Below are 23,156 nucleotides of genomic sequence, written 5' to 3'. Positions count from 1 at the left end.
AACCTCCTTGGAAAATTTGACTAGTGTTGTTCACATTGTTTTCTGAGACTTCCTTTCCAGACTTCCAACATTTTTGATTTCTTTGGTTTAAAATTATTTGAGGATTCTTTGAGGAATATCATTAGTGAGCGATTACATATCAAAGTTTTCCCATCCATATATTTGTATATTGCAAGTGTGTGATGACGATACCATTCTTACCAGTCTGGTTTATCTGCTGCTCCCAGCAATAAAAATGTTTACATTTGATTACACCCAGAGCTATCTCTTGCTCTCACCAACTTCAGATAACTTCCAGACTTACTCTAATAACACCGTCTCCTAAAAGCTTAGTTTCCTCTTCATTCAAAATAACTCTATTTACCTCAGCAACTGTTCATAAAGCTTAACAATCCAAAACTCAAAACACTGATCTGATCACAAGGGCAACATATCCCTTATATCCCTCTCATTCCATCCCTACTCTTGTTTCTCTCCCCAGCCCCCGCAACAACATACACTCTAAAAGAAACTTTCTAATCTGACTTTTTTTTCTTTTTTTCTATATCAACTATAGTATTTCTCTCTGGTGTAAAGTATTTACCTCAGGCACTTTACAGTGCTCCTCTGAAGTATCTCTTTTAATTCCAAATAGCCGATCCAACATACTCTTCCTGCACTTTGTCGTCTCACTGGTACAATTACAGGTAATCACACTCTTAATTCTAATCCATTCTTTCTAGCGTAATTAAACAGTGGATATCCATCAGTCTCTTTAAGGTTTAAACTTTAAAATATAATGTCAGATGCCACATCGATGTTGCTTCTATGTGGCATCTAACATTAACCTGTATTCCCTTTTCAACTATTTTGACTTGAACCCTACTTTTATATTTGAAAGAAAAGGTTTGATTCAACATCTATTTTGTAAGCAAAATTGCATTTATAATTGATTCTTCTTGTCTCGCTGGTTCTTTATTGTGATCTACATTTAAGGCTGTTTTCATGTGTGTTGCAACCTTAGCGGTCTGTGGGTGTGTTGCAGTGTCACTGTTATTTGTTCTTATCTTCCATATATTAATGTAGTTTAGCTTCAGATACTGAAGATTCACCTCTTTTTGCTGTCTGCTAGTATATTGCAGCTTCATTAAGACCATTGTTGCTCTCTGGAGATGTACTGTAATTTTACCACGGCTGATTTTACTCCCAACAGGTATTTTATGGCTTCACTGTGGGTATTTTTCCTGGTACACCTATGTTTGAGATTCCAGGTGGCTGTTGCTTATCTGCAAGTATACTGCAAACACAATACAGTGTTCTTTGAATATAATGCACATAACACCACAGCATCAAATAGAGAGTTCTTTAAAGTAATATATCTGAAATAAATCACACTATCAACATCACTGGGTCATTTCTGCAGGTGTCTTATTGTGAATGGCTCTGTGAGGGTATACTTCAGGTGACTTAATTTAAACTGGAATTATTTTGGCAAACATTGTGTGTATACTAATATGAAGATGTTTTGCTGCATTGTGATGCTTTTAACACTTCATGAGTCCTTGTATGTTTGACCTGTTGAACTTTAACATTAATAATGCCATCTTAACAGGACTGGAAGTGTAATCATTCAAACTGCTACTGTGACTTCGTGTTGATGTACCCATTAACTGTTCTTATTGTTTGCCTGCACAGTTGCTTGTTTTAGTTTAGTGTAGTGTACTGTATATCGTGATGTAACTGGGCACCCATTTTCTCCCCCTGTCTTCATCACACTCCCTCATCAGGATTTCTGGAAGGTATGAGGCGTGTGAGCATGTGCATTATTCAGTATGCACTTGGCCTTTGCTCTGCTCTCTCCTCTGCAAGACCTTACTTGTTTCTCTGATTGGATTCACCCAGCATGCTTTGTTGCAAGTGCCTAAGACACCAGGAAAGGCTGATCTTGCAAATTAAATTATTTTTATTCTTGTGCTGCTCCTACATTTTCTTTCATTGACAATACTAATCACCATCTGTAGCAACATGATTGCGTATAATGAGGAATGTAAGTACTTTTTGCATAGAAGGGGAATCAAGGGTTATGGAGAAAGGCAGGCAGGTACAGATGAGTCCGTGGCCGGATCAGCCATGATCTTATTGAATGGCGGAGCAGGCTCGACGGGTCTGTTCCTTTCATAATTCAGGTCATGATTCACGTTTCAGGCGAATACAGAACTGAAGGTGTTATATTTGAACATGTGCAGTATACAGAATAAGGTTGATGAACTTGTAGCACAGTTACAGATTGGCAAATATGATGTAGGCATCACTGAATCATGGCTGAAAGAAGATTATAGCTGGGAGCTTAACGTTAAAGGGTATACATTGTATCAAAAGGTTAGGCAAGAAGATGGGGTGGTGTTGCTCTGCTGGAAAAAAAAATGAAATCAAATCTTTAGGAAGGGGTGACATAGGGTTGGAAGATATTGAATTGTTGTGGATAGAGCTAAGGAACTGCAAGGGTAAAAAGATCCTGATGGGAGTTGTATACAGATCCCCAAACAGTAATAAGGATGCAGTCTACAAGTTACAATGGGAGATAGAAAATGACAATGCTACAATGGTCATGGGGGATTTCAATATGCAAGTGGTTTGGGAAAATCAAGTTAGTTGTGGGATTCCAAGAGGGGAATTTCTCGAATACCTACGAGATGAATTTTTAGACTCTAAAATTTAGAGCAGCTCATGGTTGAGCCCACTAGGGGATCAGCTGTTTTGGAATAGGGTGCTGTGCAATGAACCTGAATTGATTAGAGAGCCTAAGGTAAAAGAACCTTATTGTCTCTCCTCCAACAAAACAGCAGTGAAGTAAGACATAAATTTAATGGAATATGATTGGCCAAAATTTGTTGGGCTGGGCATTGAGCAATCATTGCAGATCGGGGTCAGGTGTAAGTTTTATCTGAGATGTTAATTATAATGGGCACAAAGCCCTTTATTCCCTGAAACAAGAAATAGTGTTGCAATATCCAGAACTTCATTTTCTTGCTCTGTTTGTTGATGCTAGCTGCAGTTGGGTTTTACAGAGCATATATCAAGCTTTTTTCCAATTTATTTTTGGTTTTACTGAAGGATTTCATGGCAAGCTATATTCAATTAGAGTGAATGAGGGAAACTGAATGATCAGCTTGAAACAGAAATTCTGGAATCTTGGAATTGCTACTCAGAGTTTGCAAGCAATCTGTGTTCGGAATAGCATGGAAATCGGAGAGATTTTGTTTCATGATTCTCTGAGTGAGGCCAGTGATTGTAAAAGTCAAAAGCAAAATACTACAGGAGCAATTTTAAAAAGTGGAGTAAAAACTTAACAAATCCAGTAACGTTGCTGAAGATAGAATTAGAGTTCCTGTTAAATGTTTATCACCGCTCGTCAGATTTGTGAATTTTGTAATTTTTTTTGTTAGGGGCATTCAGAAACAATAGTGGGCCAAAGGGCCTGGTACTATTCAGTATGAATCTGATTCTGTGATGATTGTGTGAGCTCTAAATAGGGCGGGTGGGGTCCAGGTGAGATGTAAGCAGTGATGCAAGAAAGGGTGATAACAGTATGTGAATAGTTTGTGTACAAAAGTGAAGTAAATTAAAATCTGAAATGATCAGGAGGGAGAGAGAAAATATAGAAACTGCTAACCTGGTATCTCACATATGCAGCACATTTTTCTCTCTCTGTTAGTAATTTTGAATATTATTTGACTCCTGTGAAAATTACAATTAGACTTATGAGGAAAAATTCTGCTACCCAAAGCAAACTTGAAATTTGAAACGTGTGTCTTACCTTCTGAACCAAATTACCGCATTCCCTTTCTTAGTCTCAGAAACAAAGTAGAAGAAAAAATTTGGAAATGTCAGTATGTGTATTTTTACACACCTTGCATAACCAGGTAATTTTGAAAGATTTACCACTTATTACTGATTGACTGTTTTGTACCTATCCAAACACCAGCTTTGGGAAGAGGCATTTAAAGTCTCATCCAGAAGTAAGTTGGTCATGGGCCGTGTTCTAAGTAATTCTTGGTTTAAAAACTACTGAAAAAGCCCTGAGCAATTGTAAATTATGCGGTAAGAGCGATCAAAGTTTAAATACCTTCTCCCCAGAAGATTGTATACACCCCTGAGACAGTTAAATCCTTTAAAAATAACATCTGAATAAATAAGGCTTTAAGAATTTGCATGCTGATATTTTATTTTATTATACTTTGCTTTTGGAAATAGGGGATGTGAGATTAGGTTCAGTAGGAGAGAGAAGTACTTTGATTTTTAAGCTTGATTAGGAAATCAGAATCAGGTTTATTATCACCGGTATGTGTCATGAAATTTGCTAACTTAGCAGCAGCAGTTCAGTGGAATACATAATACAGAAGAAGAAAAAAAAAATAAATAAATTGATTATAGTATTATGTACATTGAATAGATTAAAAATCGTGCAAGAAACAGAAATAACATATATTTAAAAAGTGAGGTAGTGTTCACAGGTTTGATGTCCATTTAGGAATTGGTTGGCAGAGGGGTTGAGGCTGTTCCTGAATCGCCAAGTGTGTGCGTTCAGGCTTCTGTACCTCTTACCCGATGATAACAGTGAGAAAAGGGCATGCTGGAGGTCCTTAATAATGGACTCTGCCTTTCTGAGACACCACTCCTTGAAAATGTCCTGGGCACTTTGTAGGCTAGTACCCAAAATGGAACTGACTAAATTTACAACCCTCTGCAGCTTCTTTCGGTCCTGTACAGTAGCCCCCCTCTGCCCACATCCCCCCCCCCCACACCAGACAGTGATGCAGCCTGTCAGAATGCTCTCCATTGTACACCTATAGAAGTTTTTTAGTGTATTTGTTAACATACCAAATCTCTTCAAACTCCTAATGAAGTATAGTTGCTGTCTTGCCTTCTTTATAAATGCATCACTATGTTGGGACCAGGTTAGGTCGTCAGTGATCTTGACACCCAGGAACTTGAAGCTGCTCACTCCCTCCACTTCTGATCTCTCTGTGAGGATTGGTATGTGTTCCTTTCTCTTACCCTTCCCAAAGTCCACAGTCAGCTCTTTCGTCTTACTGCCGTTGAGTGCCAGGTTGTTACTGCAACACTACTCCACTAGTTGGCATTTCTTGCTCTTGTATAGCCTCTCAACTTCATCTGAGATTCTACCTGCAATGGTTGTATCATCAGCAAATTTATAGATGGTATTTGAGCTATGACTAGCCACTGATTAACTCACGCTGATTTGAATGTATTTCTATGTTACGTGGACTGTTCTATTTATTATAAATTTATATGGTTGCACATTTAGACTGGATGTAATGTAAAGATTTTTACTCCTCATATGTGAAGGATGTAAGAAATAAAGTCAATTCAATACAGTCATGAGTATAGAGAGAGTAGAGCAGCGGGCTAAGCACACACCCCTGAGGTGTGTCATGACTAATCTCTCAAAGCATTTAATCACTGTAGATATGAGTGCTACTGGGCGATAGTCATTAAGGCAACTCCCATTATTCTTCTTAAGCGCTGGTATAATATTTGAATTTGTTTTCACTAGATCTTATTTGAAAAGATTAATAACAGGAGTTACTAGTTGTGTGATCTGGGCATTGCTGGTTTACTATGTATTGCATGTTTAAAAGATAATTTGCTATCACCTTCATTCACTACAGTCTCTTAGGTGATTGAACCTCTACAGAATTTTGGGCTAAGTCCAGTGTAATTCCCAAGTTAGAGTGTATGTTGTTGCGTGAATGAAGTCACCAGAGAAAAGTACTGGTATATATCGAGCAGCCTCTTTATTTGACAAAACAAGATACAGCAGGCATCATGTGGAGTCCCTTTTGCTTGGGGGGGGTGGGGGAGGACTGCCTGTGCCCATCACGACATGCATTTTATATGCTAAAGATTAAAGAAAATTCAGGACAGTTCAATAAAATCCATTTTATAATGCCAATGTAATAATGCCCATATTATAATACACATGTAACAGTTTAAAATGCCTGAATCTTCCCACTATCACACCCAAAATAAGTGTTTATTACTGTTGTATCCATGCAATGGGATCTTGATTGTCTACATATGCGTGAATCCAATCAGTTTAGTGCCTGTTTCCTAGTCTGCCTGGTCTGTGATTCAAGGCTTTTGAGAACGTATTGTTCAGAGCTGCATTTTTAGATTAAATCTACAATCTATATTCAGATTTGAAGATTGGTGGCTGAAGTTTTTTGCTAAATGTGCTAAACCCAAAAATCACTCTAACAGTATTTTCACTAAATCATATTTGAAAAGACTAATACAGGAATTATTAATTGTGTGATCTGGGCATTGCTGGCTTACTATGCATTGCTCATTTAAAAAGTGATGAGCTATCACTTGCAATCACTGCTGTCTTTCAGGTGATTGAATCTCCACAGAATTTTTGGATACGAGTTCCAGGATTTAGTCCAGTGTAATTGCCAAGTTAAAATGTAAGGAGAATCTACAAGCAATAGTGTGGTTAAAGTGCCCTTTTGTCCTTGGTGATAGAAGGTTGTGGCTTTGTGAAGTTGGGAGATGTTTTCTGAGTAGCTTTAGTGATTAACTACAGTGCTGTCTGTAAATGATGCGTGCTGAAGATGTGTTGTGCTGCTGGTGTACATTATAGTATCTGTGTGGGTCATGTCTTTGATAATACAGTATGTAACTGTATTAGAGTTGCTTGTGGTTGAATTGTTTCATCCTCAGGCATTTATCTTGCAGGAATCAAAGCCATTCAACCTTGTAGCACATTGGAGATGAACCTGTGTGGCTATCAATTTAAATCATTCAGATTGGTATCTGTAATAGTACATTGAGATTTATGAACTACTAAGAAAGCTGTGCTGAAAGCATGAATATTGTGCTACAAGAAAAGTGAACAGAATACCTAGTTTCCTTATTAGTACACTTTTGTAGTTTACTGTGAAATTGAAAATATGTAGATTAGGACATATTAAATTTAGTAATGAGCTTGAAAATGAGTATCAAAAAACTCCAATTGCTGGAAATCAGAAGTAAACCAGAAAATGTTGAACAACAGCAGGTCAGGCAGATTTATTGGAAAGTAATACAGTTGACACTTCAGGTCCTGGTGACCAGGACGGGGGGGGGGGGGGGGGGGGGGGGGGTAAGGGGAAGCGGGGAGAAAGAATGTAGATTCTGAAAGCTATAAAACAAGTGTTTAAGATACCTGCAAATCAGCACACAGTTTTTACATTTACCTTGGAACAAGCCATGCCTGAGTTTACATAGAAATTGTATCCCTCTTAAAAGAAATTGCTTTCTGATTACTTTCTGAAGTGGTGACTTTTGGTATTGCCTCAATTTTATCTACAGATGGCTCTATTTATCTATCTATCCATCGAAGGTTTTTATAATTTCTTGCCTTATAGATTATATTTCAACTACACAATATTGTTTTATTAGTAATTCTTTCAAGACAGAAATTGTAAGCGCTATTAACAACTTTGTATATTTTAAAAATGCAGACGGTTAGCATTTTTGTACTTTGTTAAATTTAAGTTTGAATACACAAGTATTCTTTATCTATTGACTCCAGTAAATCTGCACTATTTTCTAAGTAATGTAATTTGAATCCTGTATGAGTATCTGTTCATGATTTTAAGAGATAAATTCTTAATCCCCAAAAATGTTATTTTACATAGTTTAGTTACATGCAAATTCAAAGCTATCAAAACAATTGGATATTTGCTTTTAAAAGAGATTGAAATGTGAAGGAATAAATATCACAAATCAGTTGTGCAGAGTCCCGAGTGCACTTTAGTGCATCAAATGTGAAGAAGAGTGCAATGTAGAGGCACCAGAATGATGGTAAGATCTAAGATGGAAATGTATGAATTGTGGTCCATAGCAATTTCTGGCTAGACTTGAAGAGATGCATTTTGAAGGTGAAGGTGCCACTTCAGTGTTACAGCTTGCATGGCAGAATAGACTTTTCCTCAGTTTCTTCCTGCCTTTGAATAGTAAAGATATCTGAAGAAGTGAGTTGGGAAGAGAATTGTGTTTTTGAAAGAAGGAACTGGACAGAAATCAAAGGAGCAGATTATTGGGGAATGAAATGGCAAATAAAGAAAATGTTTGTCTCCTCCTGGTCAAAAGGATTAAATTTTGTGGATAACCTGCATTTGCTTGAGTTTAATAAAAACACACAATGCTGGCAGAACTCAGCAGGCCAGACAGTATCTATGGGAGGAGGTAGTGACGACGTTTCGGGCCGAAACCCTTCATCAGGAGTGAAGTAACATGGGATGGTCGAGGGGGAATAAGAAGTAGGGGGAGGGATAAAGTAGAGAGCTAGGAAGTGATAGGCTGGAGGGAAATGGGCTAGGGGGAAGGTGGAGAATTATGGGAAATAAAAGAGAAAGAAAGGTAGGGCTGGGGGGAGATTACAGTGAGGGGGGAAAGAGAAAGAAAACCAGACTAAAATAATAGATAGGGATGGGGGTAAGGCGGGGCAGGGGTATCAACGAAGGTCTGTGAGTTGAATGTTCATGCCGGCAGGTAGAAGGCTACCTAGGCGAGAGATAAGGTATTGCTCCATTGACCTGTATGTGGCCTCATCTTGACGGTAGAGGAGGCCATGGACAGACATGTCGGAGTGGGAGTGATCTGTGGAATTGAAGTGTGTGGCCACAGGAGATCCCGCCACTGCTGGAGGACCGAGTGCCGGTGTTCGGCAAAACGGTCTGCCAGTCTGCGGCGGGTCTCCACAATGTATAAATGGCCACATCAGGAGCACCGGATACAGTATATCACCCCAGCTGACTCGCAGGTGAAGTGGTGCCTCACCTGAAAGGACTGCCTGGGGCCTAGGATGGTGGTGAGGGAAGAAGTGTGGGGGCAGGTGTAGCACTTTTCCGTTTGCAGGGATAAGTGCCTGGAGGGAGGTCGGTGGGAAGGGATGGGGGGGATGAATGGACAAGGGAGTCGCGTAGGGAGCGATCCCTGCGGAAAGCCGATAGTGGGGGAGAGGGGAAGATGTGGCTGGTGGTGGGATCATGTAGGAGGTGGCGGAAGTTACGGAGGATTATACATTGGATCTTTAGGCTGGTAGGGTGATAGGTGAATGTCCATTCATCTCCCCCATCCCTCCCCACCGACCGCCCTCCGGGCACTCATCCCTGCAAACGGAAGAAGTGCTACACCTGCTTCCCTCACCACCATCCTAGGCCCCAGACAGTCCTTTCAGGTGAGGCACCACTTCACCTGCAAGTCAACTGGGGTGATCTACTGTATCCGGTGCTCCCGATGTGGCCATTTATACATTAGGGAGACCCGCCGCAGACTGGGAGACCGTTTCACCGAACACTGGCGCTCAGTCCTCCAGCAGTGGCGGGATCTCCCTGTGGCCACACACTTCAATTCCACAGACCACTCCCACTCCGACATGTCTGTCCATGGCCTCCTCTACCGTCAAGATGAGGCCACACGCAGGTCAATGGAGCAATACATTATCTCCCGCCTAGGTAGCCTCCTACCTGCCGGCATGAACATTCAACTCACAGACCTCCGTTGATACCCCTGCCCCCCCCTTACCCCTATCCCTATCTATTATTTTAGCCTGGTTCTCTTTCTCTTTTTCCCCCTCACTATAATCTCCCCCCAGCCCTACCTTTCTTTCTCTTTTATTTCCCATAATTCTCCACCTTCCCCCTAGCCCATTTCCCTCCAGCCTATCACTTCCTAGCTCCCTACTTTATCCCTCCCCCCACTTCTTAACCCTCCTCGACCATCCCATGTTACTTCACTCCTGATGAAGGGTTTCGGCCGGAAACGTCGTCACTACCTCCTCCCATAGATGCTGTCTGGCCTGCTGAGTTCTGCCAGCATTGTGTGTTTTTATTTATTTCCAGCATCTGCAGATTCACTCGTGTTACCTTTGCTTGAGTTTAGGTGGTTAAGGATTTCTTCAGTTAAGCATGATAATGTGATTCAGTGCAGTAGTTCTTCTGGTAGTATGACACAGAAACAAAGTCACATGATAAAAGATCCAGGCCATAAAGGAGTGAAGTCAGGAAGTACTTTTACCTTGCAGAGAGTTGTGGAAATCTTCCTGTGGCCTGAAGTCTATGTATACTAAATTAGGAGGTGTTTCCAATCCAGTGTCTTTTAAATAGTATATTGAGCGGAATTGAGTAATAAGTATGGAGAAAGTGCATGATAGCATGGATAGCATGGAATTGTGATGAGCTAATTAATTGTCTGAACACGGACAAAGAAATTCCAATGCTTTGAATTCTAATTTGTAGCAGTTGTGATATTGTAATTTCTTTATAGTCAGTGAAACTTGATCTGCATGTCATGTGATCATTAGGACCTCGTTGTGACATTTTGCAGCATTTATGTAGGTAAAACTGTCGACATCAGTCTTTCTTATTTTAAACATTGCTGTGTTTATTGTGTGTCTGATACTGTGGCTCTTGCATGGTATTCTCCCTAACATTGGCTTTTGCATAATTATAAATGACATATAAAATTTTGCACCAACTTAATTCCCATGTATTTCCTTTGCTTTTGCTTTGCATCTCATATACTTTGACACCATATCTAAATTTAATAACAAGTACTCTCTTAGTAGGTATTGTAATTCTATTTCTTTCTCTTTGGTAGAAACTTACCCATGGGCAGGAGAAGTTTGTTGATGAAGACAGCATATTTAACGCACTAGGGGAGTGTGGACTGATTTCATTCTCAGATTACATTTTTCTCACTACAGTTCTGTCCAGTAAGTATTGATCCAGTATAATGCACAACTCTACTGTGATAAGTCTGTAAGCTGAGCAAATGAATTTGTAAAGATACTTCAAATGAAAACATGGTTCCTAAACCTGTTTTGATTAATATCTCACAATTGCATTAATGATGAACAGTTTTATAAGATCGTTACTTATTGGAATTGTTCTGTTAGCTCTGTAGTTATTGGTATCATGATTAACTACGGTACTACATTGTCAGTTTGGAGAGGAGGGGACTTCAATCAGGTCCACTGTTCTAAGATAAAAGGCAAGAGAGCGTCATGGCGGCATAATAGAACTTTGATCAGTGACCAATTGCTGTTTGGGATTGATTAGTCATAGCAAACTAAAGGAAGGTGGAGGCAAGATGAGGAATTTGTTTAGCCAAAGAGTGGTGTGTTTGTGAAATTCTTTGCCATGGGCAGCTGTGGTGGCCAAGTCTTTATGTATATTTAAGGCAAAGGTTGATAGATTCTTGATTGGTCAGAGCAAGAAGGAATGCAGGGAAAAGATTGGGGCTGAGAGGAAAATTGGATCAGCCATGATGGAATGGCAAAGCAGACTCGATGGGCTTAATGTCCTAATTGTGCTCTGATATCTTATGGTCTTAGGTCTGCTGTGGTTTATTGGGATATGAGATGGGTTTAATTACTGCCCTTACAATTCAGCACATCTAAATAATATAAAAGTCTAAGACAAGCAAAAAAAACAGCTAACCAATGAAGTTTTTTTGTTCAAAAATCCATGTTTAAGATTAGAAATATTTGAGAGTCTCTCCTTCCTGGTTCCTAATGTCTGTTTCTGATCTTCCTTTCAAAGTTTGTTTACTCGTAGTTTAATAACCTTATGTAGAAGAATTAGGTGTGATCTGCAGGTTCACTAGTCTTTAGGACAAAAGTAATTTATTTTCAAAGTCTGAGATATCTCGTGTTAATGACAACACAGGTAATTGTTTTCAATCTGTCCTCTGACATATACTTTTATTATACAGTACAGGTATCTATACACACACGCACGCACGCACGCACATACCCACCCACCCACCCCTGGGACTTTTGCACAGTAGGGTTGTAATTTAATGTATTGTACTGTACTACTAATTTCATGGCTTATGCGAGTGATGATAAACCTGATTTTGATACGGGTCTCCATTGTGAACTAAGAGTGGGAAGGGGCCAGGGAGAGGGGAATCATGGTTGGGGAAACATTCTGTAATGATCAATAAACCATTTCTTTGGATTCAGATTACCAAGTCTAGAACTTTAGGGCTGGGTACACCTGCACCCGTGTTCCCCCCCCCCCCCCCCACCAACCCTGACATTCTTTCTCTGTCACCTGTGTTACTTCTATTCAGCAGAGCCCAATCCTTGCCATTCCCAACATCCTTTGCTTCCACCAAATTTATAAGCTCATTGTCTGCTCCACATTGACAAATACAATGCAAGACTTTTGCACGGTACTGTAAATGTAACTTCAAATGAATCGTGTTACCTCCTGGATGTATTACTGTTAGTTGAGAGTTAACTGCTCATAAAATGCAAATTCATAAAATAAGTTTTAACTATATTTTTCCTTGAATGTTTTTTTAAAAAAAACACTGTAACCCTTGGGAATTTCCTGTAGTTTGAACTAATTCACATCTCTAGTTAATTCTCCAAGAAAAACACAAAACATGCATTGCAAATGATTTAAAATAGAAACACACAACAATGCCTGTGGAGAGATTAAGAGCTAGTTTTTCATTAGCCTTCCTCAAAATTGAAGTTTTATTCTTAAGGCACTATTGGGTTGGTAGGGGGTATTGTCACACTCCTGTTACCACCATCCCCTGCCTGTATTGCACATGTTCTTTTATCTGTTCTCCATGCATACCCAGAAAATAGCTAAGAATAATCCAGCTTCTCTACCACAAAGTAAAGCTAGGGATAGATATCGCAGATCCTAAAATAATGATATAATAGTACTTTAAATATAACCAAAGGACCAGGATAAAAACAGAAAATAAATAATCTGTTCTTGAATAAACTCGTGACTTTAAAAGTGCGTTCTTGATTTATGTAATATTATTAAACATGCAGATTTTAAATTCATCATAATAATTACCATTTCTAGCTCATTTCACGGGAGTAATTTGGAAATTAATGCAGAGACACAGCGATGTTCCTGATAGAGCTTGTGTGAGATAAATCATCTTCTACATGGTTTGCAGCAATTATTGATAATTAGTTATTGTGAATGCTATTTGATGGCTAGAAAAAACATTTGCTTTTGTGGATGCTGCTCACAAAGAATGAATAAATATTATTGTTTTTTCATGGTTCTTTACTTTTGCTCCTTTTTAAAATTACTTGGTTCTTTGTGAAAAATTATTTTTCATTATCATTTCAGACTTGGACAGGTTGTCAATGTAATGAGTTGTGTCGCTCCTTAGTTGTGTTCATTGGTAGAAATAGTTATTGTGTTTCTTTAATCCTTGGGGATTCTTAGTCACCATTAATGTTAGTTAAACTGCGCGCGCACACACACACACACTGTAGAGATAATCTCAATCAAAAGGTATTTGACAGATTAGTAGAAATGTTAACTCATCCTATGTTAAAATACTTGGGTTTGGGAATACGTTAGATGACCCAAGATCTTTCATAGCCAGATTTTTCCTGCATTTAACTATTTTGCTGCATGGTTTCATGCTGCACAGGAGCCTAGGAGCTGCTAAGGAATTGTGTTGCTGCTGCTGCTGGTCCTTAAGTTGTTTTGTTTAACATATTGCAAATTGCATGTCCTGAAGCCCCTTGGAGGCATCAAAAAATCGAATCTGTTTTCTATCTTTGTTACTGAGGTCTCAGCTATTTTATTCAAGTTAATGTTAACTTATTATATTTTAAATTGTTGCCGATTACAGAGCATTGTAAAATAGGGAAATAAAGAACAAAGTGGTATAAAATGTGGGCAGGCCAGGTAGCACCTATGCAGAGTTAATTTTTTAAGTTATAGGTCTTTCTACAGAAATAATAGGGGAAGCTAATTAGTGGTCAGTTTTCAGAAGTAATTTTAACTATCACCTTGTAGAATCTTCAGAGAAAACTATTTGGATTATATGACCAAGTTTTGGATTTTATCCTATTTCTAAGATGGTTGTGAGGCTGCAGGGTATGTGTTTATGCTGTGCATATACATTTGTGGGTTGTGATGCTTATCTTACTGTTCATGATAAATTCTTGATAACTAAAATGAAAACACAATATTCTGTACTTGGGTCTGGCAGAATCTATGGAATGATAAACAGAAGTTAGTGACCTTTCAGCAGAAAGGTGTTTCCATTGGTCCAAAACATTAACTATTTCTTTCTCAGGTGGCTGATTGTACTGCTGAGTATTTACAGCACCTTGGTTTTATTTCAGAATTTCAATTCCACAGTAATTACCTTGTTATTTCTTGGATTCCACTGCAATGTGCAATGAGCTGAATCTTACGTCTGTAACAGTCTGCCAGGAATAGGATTAATGTTATATTCGTTACGATCGCTATAGTTTTAAGATGATATCCCAGCAACTAAAGTTTGCAATGAAGTTCACTGATCAATGTGAAAGTGATAACCTGATGATAAGACTGATCAACAATGTTCCAGTCTTGTTGCTTGACCAACCAGGTTGCCTACTGTTGCAATTTACAGTGGGACAACTTCCACTGGGCTGGGATTCTTCATATTCAGCATTAGAAATTAAAATGTTAGACTGACTGCCTCTAGTATAGTAGTAGGTAACTTGCTTGTTTTCTATGCTAAAAGATAAGACCGATGGAGTCATGTGTATAGTGTACTTGGGACTCCATAACTTTGGCTTTACCACACCTCTGAAGTCTGGGGAATTGGGGAAGACCAGTATCCTCTTGAAGAAGAAAGAGAGATTTCTTTGGTGTTCAATGGACTTGGGTTTCCCTCGTTCCTAGACTCCTAAATATTATAAGGTTTCTGTAATTTGTTTTCTTCTCTGCCCAAAAAAACTCAGTCACGCTAAATTGGTTCAAATTAAAGACCTATAAGTTAATCATTCTGTGAGGAAATCTTGAATTTTCATCAATCCAGTGCAGTTTGCATTTTGGCAGCCAGAGAGCTGCCAGCTGTTTCTGGTGGGATTTCAATTCCAGTAATATAGATAATGCAGGTTGTATTAGATTTTTGGATTGTACACATTATAAGCCAAGGCTTGTTATCCAGAGAAGTTTGTTTGCAGTTTAGCTTTGCCATATCCATCTGTTCAGTTATCAATGCCAAATTATTGTATTGGTGTCTCGCTTTTCACAACAAAGCAGTACTTGTAATAAGGTATATTATAGAGTTTGCCTGTAAACAACACTTATGTGTGAAATTTCTATGTGGCTCAGTAGTTTGCCCTATGTCCAGCTGTTATTTTAGTGTTTATTTAAAAAGTCATAGAGTATTACAACATGGAATCAGAACTTTTGCCCCATCTCTTCCATTGCTAACCAAGTTGGCTCCCTGAGCTAGTGCCATTTGCATTTGTCTTGTATCCCTCTAAATATTTCCTATCCATATATGTATCTAAATGTCTTTCTACTTCCACCACTTCCTCTAGCAGCTTGTTCCACATATCCATCAGTATCACTCTCTAAATCCTCCTTCCAGCAGTTGGCATATAATTGGCTATTTCATCCTGGTTCGCATGTCATCTAACCTTTCAGACCAGTCTACCATACAGGACATTGTAAAAAGCCTTGCTAAAATCCATGTAGAGAACCTCTAGTGCCCAGCCCTCAATAATCCTCTTGATTTCTAATCAAGTTTGTGAGACATGATTTCCCACACATAGAGCCATCTCTGCTACCGCTGCCTTTTCAAAGGCAGGTAGGTCCTGTATCTTGGAAACTTTTCCACCATTGTGTTAGGCTCAACACCCTGTAGTTCCTTGGTTTGTCTTTGCAGCCTACCTAAAATGAAGGCACTACATTAGCCACCCTCCATTCTTTTGGAATCTCACCCATTGCTAACAATGGAAGAGTTGATATTATTAATAATTTTTCTCAGCTCAAGCTGGTAAAATGTGGTACAGGCATACCCAAGCATGCTCATTTGTCAATTGCTAGGAACTTTTGGACTATTGTATCGGTGTTTAGTGTTGTGGCTTTCTGAAGATTTACTGTGTACTCTTGTTGAAGTTTGTCCCTGTATCCTGTTATGTCAGTCTCAAGTTCCGTCACTCGATAGTATACACACATTATGAATGTGTTTACTTCTAATGACCATTTCATGTGTGTCTTTCTTCTCTTAACTGCTTGTGTGGTCTCAGTTGTAAGTGAACTGCTCCCCTGAGAAACACTTACAGCAGTTGCAGCTTGTTGTGTTGGTGGGCTACTTTGAATATTGGCAGTATCTCTTTTGGGTTTCCCTGTGCCTGCCTGCCTGCCTCCCTATTCAACAGTGCACCACTAATGGTTTGCTTACTGTCATGCCCAGCACTTGCTTCAGGCATGCCCGGGCGATCCCCAGGCAGTGGACATATCACTCTCGTCCATAGACATCTCTCCATTTCTAAAGTGAAAGGGTATTGCTTTTTATACCTACAGCCAGGTTCCAGTTTCATCCACCCCTATCATGGAGAACAGACTCTGACCAGAGAAGAGACATGTCTGGAATTTTATTATTGTGCAGTATTATTATACAAGACTTTCTCAATCTATTCTACATTAGTGTACCTGCAAAATGATTTTTTTTTTACCAAAATAAGGAAACCCAGTGTTAGACTTAGACCACTGTGGATTTTGTTGGGAGGATGCAGATCTCCTTTCATGATCTCCTTCAAAGTGAGCTCCAGTCTTACGGAGAGTAGGCCAATTATTTTTCCCCAAGGCACAAGGTAAGAGCAGGGGTTGTGGCAATCAGATCAATCCATTTTCATGCAATTTCTTGTGGTTAATTTAAAATCTATGATTGCAAAGAGTGGAGTAGAGATTACTTTTTCAGTCTCTGGTTGCTGATAGGATACAAAAATGTCTTCAAGAATGAGTATAAAAGTTAACATTAGATATTGAGTGTTATTGGAACACTTTCATTGTTCACAGTTAAACAATGTTCATCAAGCAAAATTCAATGAAAATGTATTTGACTATTACAGATATTTGATTTAATTTATCGGCTGAGTAAACCAAAGGGGAACAGTGCACTTCGTGGCTTGTTTAATGAGGGAACTCAGTGAATCAGAATCACTCATGTATGAGAGAATGTTATAGTATAAATGAAGCTATCACAATGGAGCACAACAGTTTTATTTTATTAATCTCACCACATATCGATTGTCTCTTATGATCAAAGTCCCTTGAGAAAAAATTCCCTTCCCTATGATAACCTTGCCTAAGAAATGCAGGATAATGTAGGATACTTGGCTTTCATTTGTTATAGTGAATTATTGAGTCCTGTGGTTTGATCTGTTTTTTACTGGGGCTGACAATGTGTGTGCATAATTTACTAATGAAAATTTGGTGTTATTTTAAAAAATGTTAGCTTAAAGTTTGACTCTTTGGTTTGGTTTATGCTGAAGGACATTCTGAAATCTAGCTCTATTGCATGACAAAGCACTGGCTGCGAGATAGAAATGCTATCCTTCAGGCTAATTGTGCAATGTCCTAGCATCTTACTGCTGGAGTCAAGTCTCAAAACTCAGTAATGCTTCTTAACATTATAGGCGATGTGCTACATTTATTACAAGTAGTATACTTGAGACAGAATGCAGATCTGTAGTCCTGTCTGTTATCTTCTGAGTGGGCCATGGGTTGACTAAAATTTCCACTTTAGCCAGTGTTGCCAAACTGAGATGGTTTGTTTGTGGCATTTCATATAATGAGGAGTGTGCCTGCAGGATATTACTGAAATAAAAATTAATTATTCTATCAAGAGCATTAGTATGTTTCCAAGATTGCCTAGAGTGTCATAAAAATTCTAGACTTGACTAACTTTCTGCAAACCTAAATGCAGTTTAAATGCACAGTACAATAAAACATAGGGTTTGTTATGAGGTAGACATTCTAACCATCTTTATTTTTTTTAAACATCTTTGCAACAGCCACACAAAATATACTGTGATAATGATAATAATGCACATTTAACTAGAAATAGGAAACAATGTATGCTATAATGAAGGCAACAGTTTATACTAAACTGCTAAGTTGAAAGAAAAAGTAGTGGATATGGCCTAGTCCATCATGGGTAAGCTATCCCCACCATTGAGCACATCTACATGGAGCGCTATGGCCGAAAAGCAGCATCAGGGATCTCCACCACTCAGGTCATGCTCTCTTCTTGCTACTACCATCAAGAAGGTGGTACAGGAGAGGCTCAGGACTCTCACTACCAGGTTCACGAACTGTTATTACCCCTCAACTATCGATCTTGAACCAGAGGAGAAAACTTCACTCACCTTCACTCGCACCATCACTGATCTGTTCCCACAACTTATGAAGGACTCTTTCAAGGACTCTTCATCTCATGTACTCTATTTTCCTTTTGTATTTGCTCAGTTTGTTGTCTTTTGCACATTGGTTGTTTTTGCTACTTGTTGGGTGCAGTCTTTCATTGATTCTATTATGGTTCTTGGATTTACTGAGTATGGCTGTAGGAAAATGAATCTTGCAGTTGTATACGATGACGTATTTATACTTTGATAATATTTTACTTAGAGCTTTAAACTTTCTCTGTTAATTTATGACTGTAGAATTAATTATTTTTCTCTAATTAGCCCCACATAGGAATTTTGAAATTGCCTTTAAAATGTTTGACCTGAATGGTGATGGTGAAGTTGATCTGGAAGAGTTTGAGCAGGTAATTATTAATACACTTAATTGCTCCAACAGAAGTTGTATTTTTAAAAAAGTTTGATTTTTAACTTCTCTCACAATTTTCCACCTTAACATGAATGAAAAAGTTTTGGAAAACTCAAAGAAAAGATATGCACAGCTGTTTATGCTACTTTGCCAAGATATCTTTCCAAATTGCAATGCGATTTGCATAATGTATGAAGACCTGTCTTCAAGCAGATCAGATTTCTGTTATTCATATTTACAGAATTTGGTTTGTCCCTCTAAATCGATGTGCTTACAACAGATAAGGTTATTGTAACTCTAATAAAAACAATTAAGATAATAAGGCTCAGAACCAAAATAAAGCCAGCTCAGTCCCTCTAGTTAATGGAACTCCCAGTGTCCCATTACGCCTTTGAAGTTTTACCCACCATGCGACTTTACAGTCTCTTGATATTCTGTTGGACACATTCACCACATGCTATGTAAAAGAGCTAAAACCAAGTTTTCCATGCACTCCCCCTCCTAAACCTTTCCAGGGGTGTCAAACTCATTTTAGGTCACAGGCCGGATTGGGCAAAATGCAACTTCATGCGGTCTGGATCAGTTGTGCACGCACGAACACACGCGCGTGCTCCCACAGCTTTCTTTGCCTTCGTTTTTTCAACCTGCTCTCATGTGTCTCAGTCTCTGCTCTAACTACAAAGTGTTTCACTTAACAAATTTCGTTTCTTATGCAGAAGATTGCCTAGCAAGCATTATTTTTATGATTGGTATTAACTTACAGTGGTAGGCTACAAGAAAGTTGTGATGAGAGAGAGAAAAAACAATGCTATTTTGGCTAAGATTGTTTTGGGAGCCGCACCCTTTCCATTAATAAACCATTTGAAATTGAACATTAGCAGACACAACTGTAGACCTAACGAAACAAATTGTAAATGTAGGCTACACAACTGCACTTAATTTTTATTAGCCTGCTTCCAGCAATCAAACTCAGACAATGAACACAGTTAGCCTCTAATTTTTACTGAAGTGATCACATTTACAATAATAGAATAGTCAGAAAATGAATGAGTCACAAATTCATGACACTCAATATTTCATTTTGCTTACATGTCGCAGTGCATCGAACAGTGTCACTCATTTTTCACTTGCTGCTTCCAGACACCTGACATCTCTTGGCTTTAACCAGCCTGTCTACATCAGGGACCAGTTTCTGGGCAGTTGTGATTTTCATAATGTCCTTTAGATGTCTGTGTGTCAACTGCGAGCGCAGTTTGGATTTGTTAATATTCATTATGGAGAATGCCTGCTCACAGAGATATGTTGTCCCAAACTTTGTGGCAGAGTCTGTCATCTTGGGGTACATCAGTCCCAGGTATTGATAGAATGATTCCAGACCCATAGTCTCAAATTTATATTTCAAAGCCGAGTTACACTGAATTCCAATTAGTTCCATTTGGAGTTTCTCTGGCACGTCTAATGCTGTGTTGATGGCAAATGGCAAGCAAAATAGTGAGAATTCCTTCTCGAACTGAGTGAAGACTTGGAAACGATTCTGAAACTCACTTTTCAGCCATGATATTTTGTCCTTGTACTTGTCCATGTTGTCATTATTCCCATAAGCAACATGCACAGATTGCAAAGAGGGAAAATGAGCTGGGTTGCTCTGGGATAGTTGCATCTCCCACAGGCCTAATTTAATTTGAAAGGCACAAATGCTGTTGTAGTATTCCCTAACAAGTTTGTTGCGGCCTTGCATGTCAACATTAAGCACATTTAAGTGCTCTGTTATAGCCACCAAAGATGTAAGATCATGAAGCCAGTCTGGGTCATCCAACTCTACCACTGGCTTCCCTTTCTCATTCATGAATAGTCCAATTTCCGCATGTAATTGGAAAAAAAAACGTTTGAGCACAACCTCTCTGCTCAACCAGCGGACTTCAGCGGGGTAGGGTAGGCCGTGTCCAATATTACTTTCAGACAAAAGAGTGTCAAATTGCCGATGGTTGAGTCAGACAGACAGACATACTTTATTGACCCCGAGGGAAATTGGGTTTCGTTACAGTCGCAACAACCAAGAATAGTGTAGAAATATAGCAATATAAAACCATAAATAATTAAATAATAATAAGTCCCTTGGCTCTAATAAAATTAACCATTTTGATTACTACATCCATGACATTGACCATTTTCAGGCTCCTGCTACATAACGCCTTTTGGTGTATAATACAATGAAAATTCCAGAATTCCTGCTCTGGATTCTCTAAACTTTCTCTCTGAGTTTCGCAACAACACCTGCCTTTTTCCCGACCATGGACGGTGTGTCATCTGTTGCCATGCTGACAGCATGACTCCAGTCAACCCCCATTCTGTCCAAGGTCTCAACGAGGCTGAAGAAAACGTCATTCGCCGTTGTGATGTTTGTCATGGGCACCATCGCCACATATTCCTTGGTGATGGTCAAAGATGCATCAACACCACAAATAAATATTCTCAATTGAGCTACATCAGTCACGTCGGTGCTCTCATCAATTGCAACAGAGAAGGCAATAAATGACTTCACTTTGTCTTTTAGTTGACTGTTCAAATCTCCTGCAAGGTCCCCGATTCTCTCTGCCACAGTATTTCTTGACAAGCTGATATTACCAAAAGCCTGTCTCTTCTCAGGGCACACCAGCTCAGCTGCCGTCAGCATGCATGCTTTGATGAATTCCCCCTCTGAGTATGGCTTCGATGCAGCAGCTATTTTGTTGGCAGTAATATAGCTGGCCTTGACAGCTCCAGCGTGAGTCTCTCGACCTTTGGTGAACACATTGCTGTTTTTTCAGAGCTGCTTCAAGCTCGTTTACCTTTTGCATTCTGAGTCGTCCTGCGAATTTGTCAAATTTTTCTCCGTGTGACGTCTCATAGTGTCGTTTGATATTGTACTCTTTTGCCACAGCCGCTTGTTGCGAGCATATCAGACACACAGGTTTACCATTGACCTCACAGAAGAAAAAACAATCTTTCCAATTATCGTTGAATATCCGACCTTCGATGTCAACTTTTCTTGGAAAGCATTTCGAACCACAGCAGCTAACAGTCTCAGCCTTGCTACAGGTACTACTTACCTGAGTACTCTGTGTGTTTATACTGTGTCTGACAACATGAGTGGGGCAGTAGATCTTCGGTGCAGGGTGGTAGGTGCTTATGCACAGTGGGTGGTTAACAGCCACCTATTGTACGGCTGCCGTACTGATACATAATAAACGGTCATGAATATACTTCTTTCTCCCCCAAATCATCCCGCGGGCCAGATTGGATCCCTTTGGCCCGTGGGGCAGTAGTTTGACACCCCTGATCTATATTAACCTGGAGGTATAGTATAGAAGGGCAAAGAGAAAACTGGTGGTATTGACACAATTATCACAACCAGATATGGCATGATGATGATGACGATGTACTGATTGACACTTATGAAGAAGCATTCTAATTCTCATGTTATTGTCCAATCTGTTTAGCTTTTGGAAGTGAGCTTTTCTTTATACATACAATATTCACATACAAGGCAGTAACAGGTACTCTGGAGTGTTCTCGTAGTCCCAACCTGGCACTGGTCTCACTAGTGTTTATTACGCTGGAGTCCAGACAGTTGGTATACAAAGTGTATACGAGCGGCATGTTAGCAAAGCAGGTAGCACAACACTTTACAACAGCCAGCTGAAAGATCGGTGTTAAATTCCCACCACTGTCTGTTTGTACATTCTCCCCTTGACTGTGTAAATTTCCTCCTACATTCTAAAGATGTACAGGTTAGGGTTAGTCAATTGTGGGCATGCTATGTTGATGCCGGAAGTATGGTGACACTTGTAGGCTGCCCAGCACAATCTTCACTGACTTGACTTGATGCAGAAAGTCATGTTTAACTGTACGATTTGAAGAATGTGACAAATAAAACTAATCATTAAGTGTGCCCAAAAAATGTTGGGTGCCTAATTTCTGTCTTGCTCTGGCACCCCAACCATATCTCTTTGCTACCAATCTTCCCCGCTCCCAAACATCTATCCACACCCACTCTAGCTGTTATCCTTTTCTGACAAAACTCCACCAGTTCTCTGCTCTGTGCTTTTTGCTTTCTTTGTGTAGCTTGCTGGAAATCAAGAAATTTGGAGTTCTGATGTTATATAGTCTTATTTTCAAAGGCTTGAAAACATACAAAAAGGGTATTTGTTATCGAAGGTCTGTTATGAAATATCAAAGATATTAATATTATTGTTATGCTGATGGCCAGCATGACTCATCAGTGCCCAAGCCTCAGCCTTCTTATGTTACAGAAAGGATTTTTAAGCTTGACTTCTCTTTTCATTTCGCAGGTTCAAAGTATTATTCGATCCCAGACCAGTATAGGCATGCGTCACCGAGATCGCACCACAACAGGCAACACGCTGAAATCCAGCGTTAGCTCCGCACTCACCACTTATTTCTTTGGTGCTGATCTGAAGGGAAAACTGACTATCAAACATTTCCTGGAGTTTCAGCGCAAGTTGCAACAGGATGTTCTTAAACTGGAGGTAAGAACCATATAGTTTT

The 23,156-nt window shown here is 39.3% G+C and overlaps 1 protein-coding gene across 3 annotated transcripts in view; it reads left to right on the top strand.

Moving 5' to 3' along the window:
* The window catches only part of micu1 (mitochondrial calcium uptake 1), a 130,688-nt gene that overhangs the window by 70,239 nt on the left and 37,293 nt on the right, over positions 1-23,156 (top strand). For all 3 annotated transcript variants that reach the window (XM_073025386.1, XM_073025384.1, XM_073025385.1), the window contains 3 exons: positions 10,651-10,765; positions 18,524-18,606; positions 22,940-23,137. In XM_073025386.1, the coding sequence (XP_072881487.1) occupies positions 10,651-10,765; positions 18,524-18,606; positions 22,940-23,137 (396 nt within the window). The remainder of the gene's footprint in view (positions 1-10,650; positions 10,766-18,523; positions 18,607-22,939; positions 23,138-23,156) is intronic.

Source organism: Hemitrygon akajei, chromosome 21 (assembly GCF_048418815.1).
Source record: "Hemitrygon akajei chromosome 21, sHemAka1.3, whole genome shotgun sequence".
Lineage (NCBI taxonomy): Eukaryota > Metazoa > Chordata > Chondrichthyes > Myliobatiformes > Dasyatidae > Hemitrygon > Hemitrygon akajei.
This window is presented reverse-complemented; position numbering and strand designations above follow the sequence as displayed.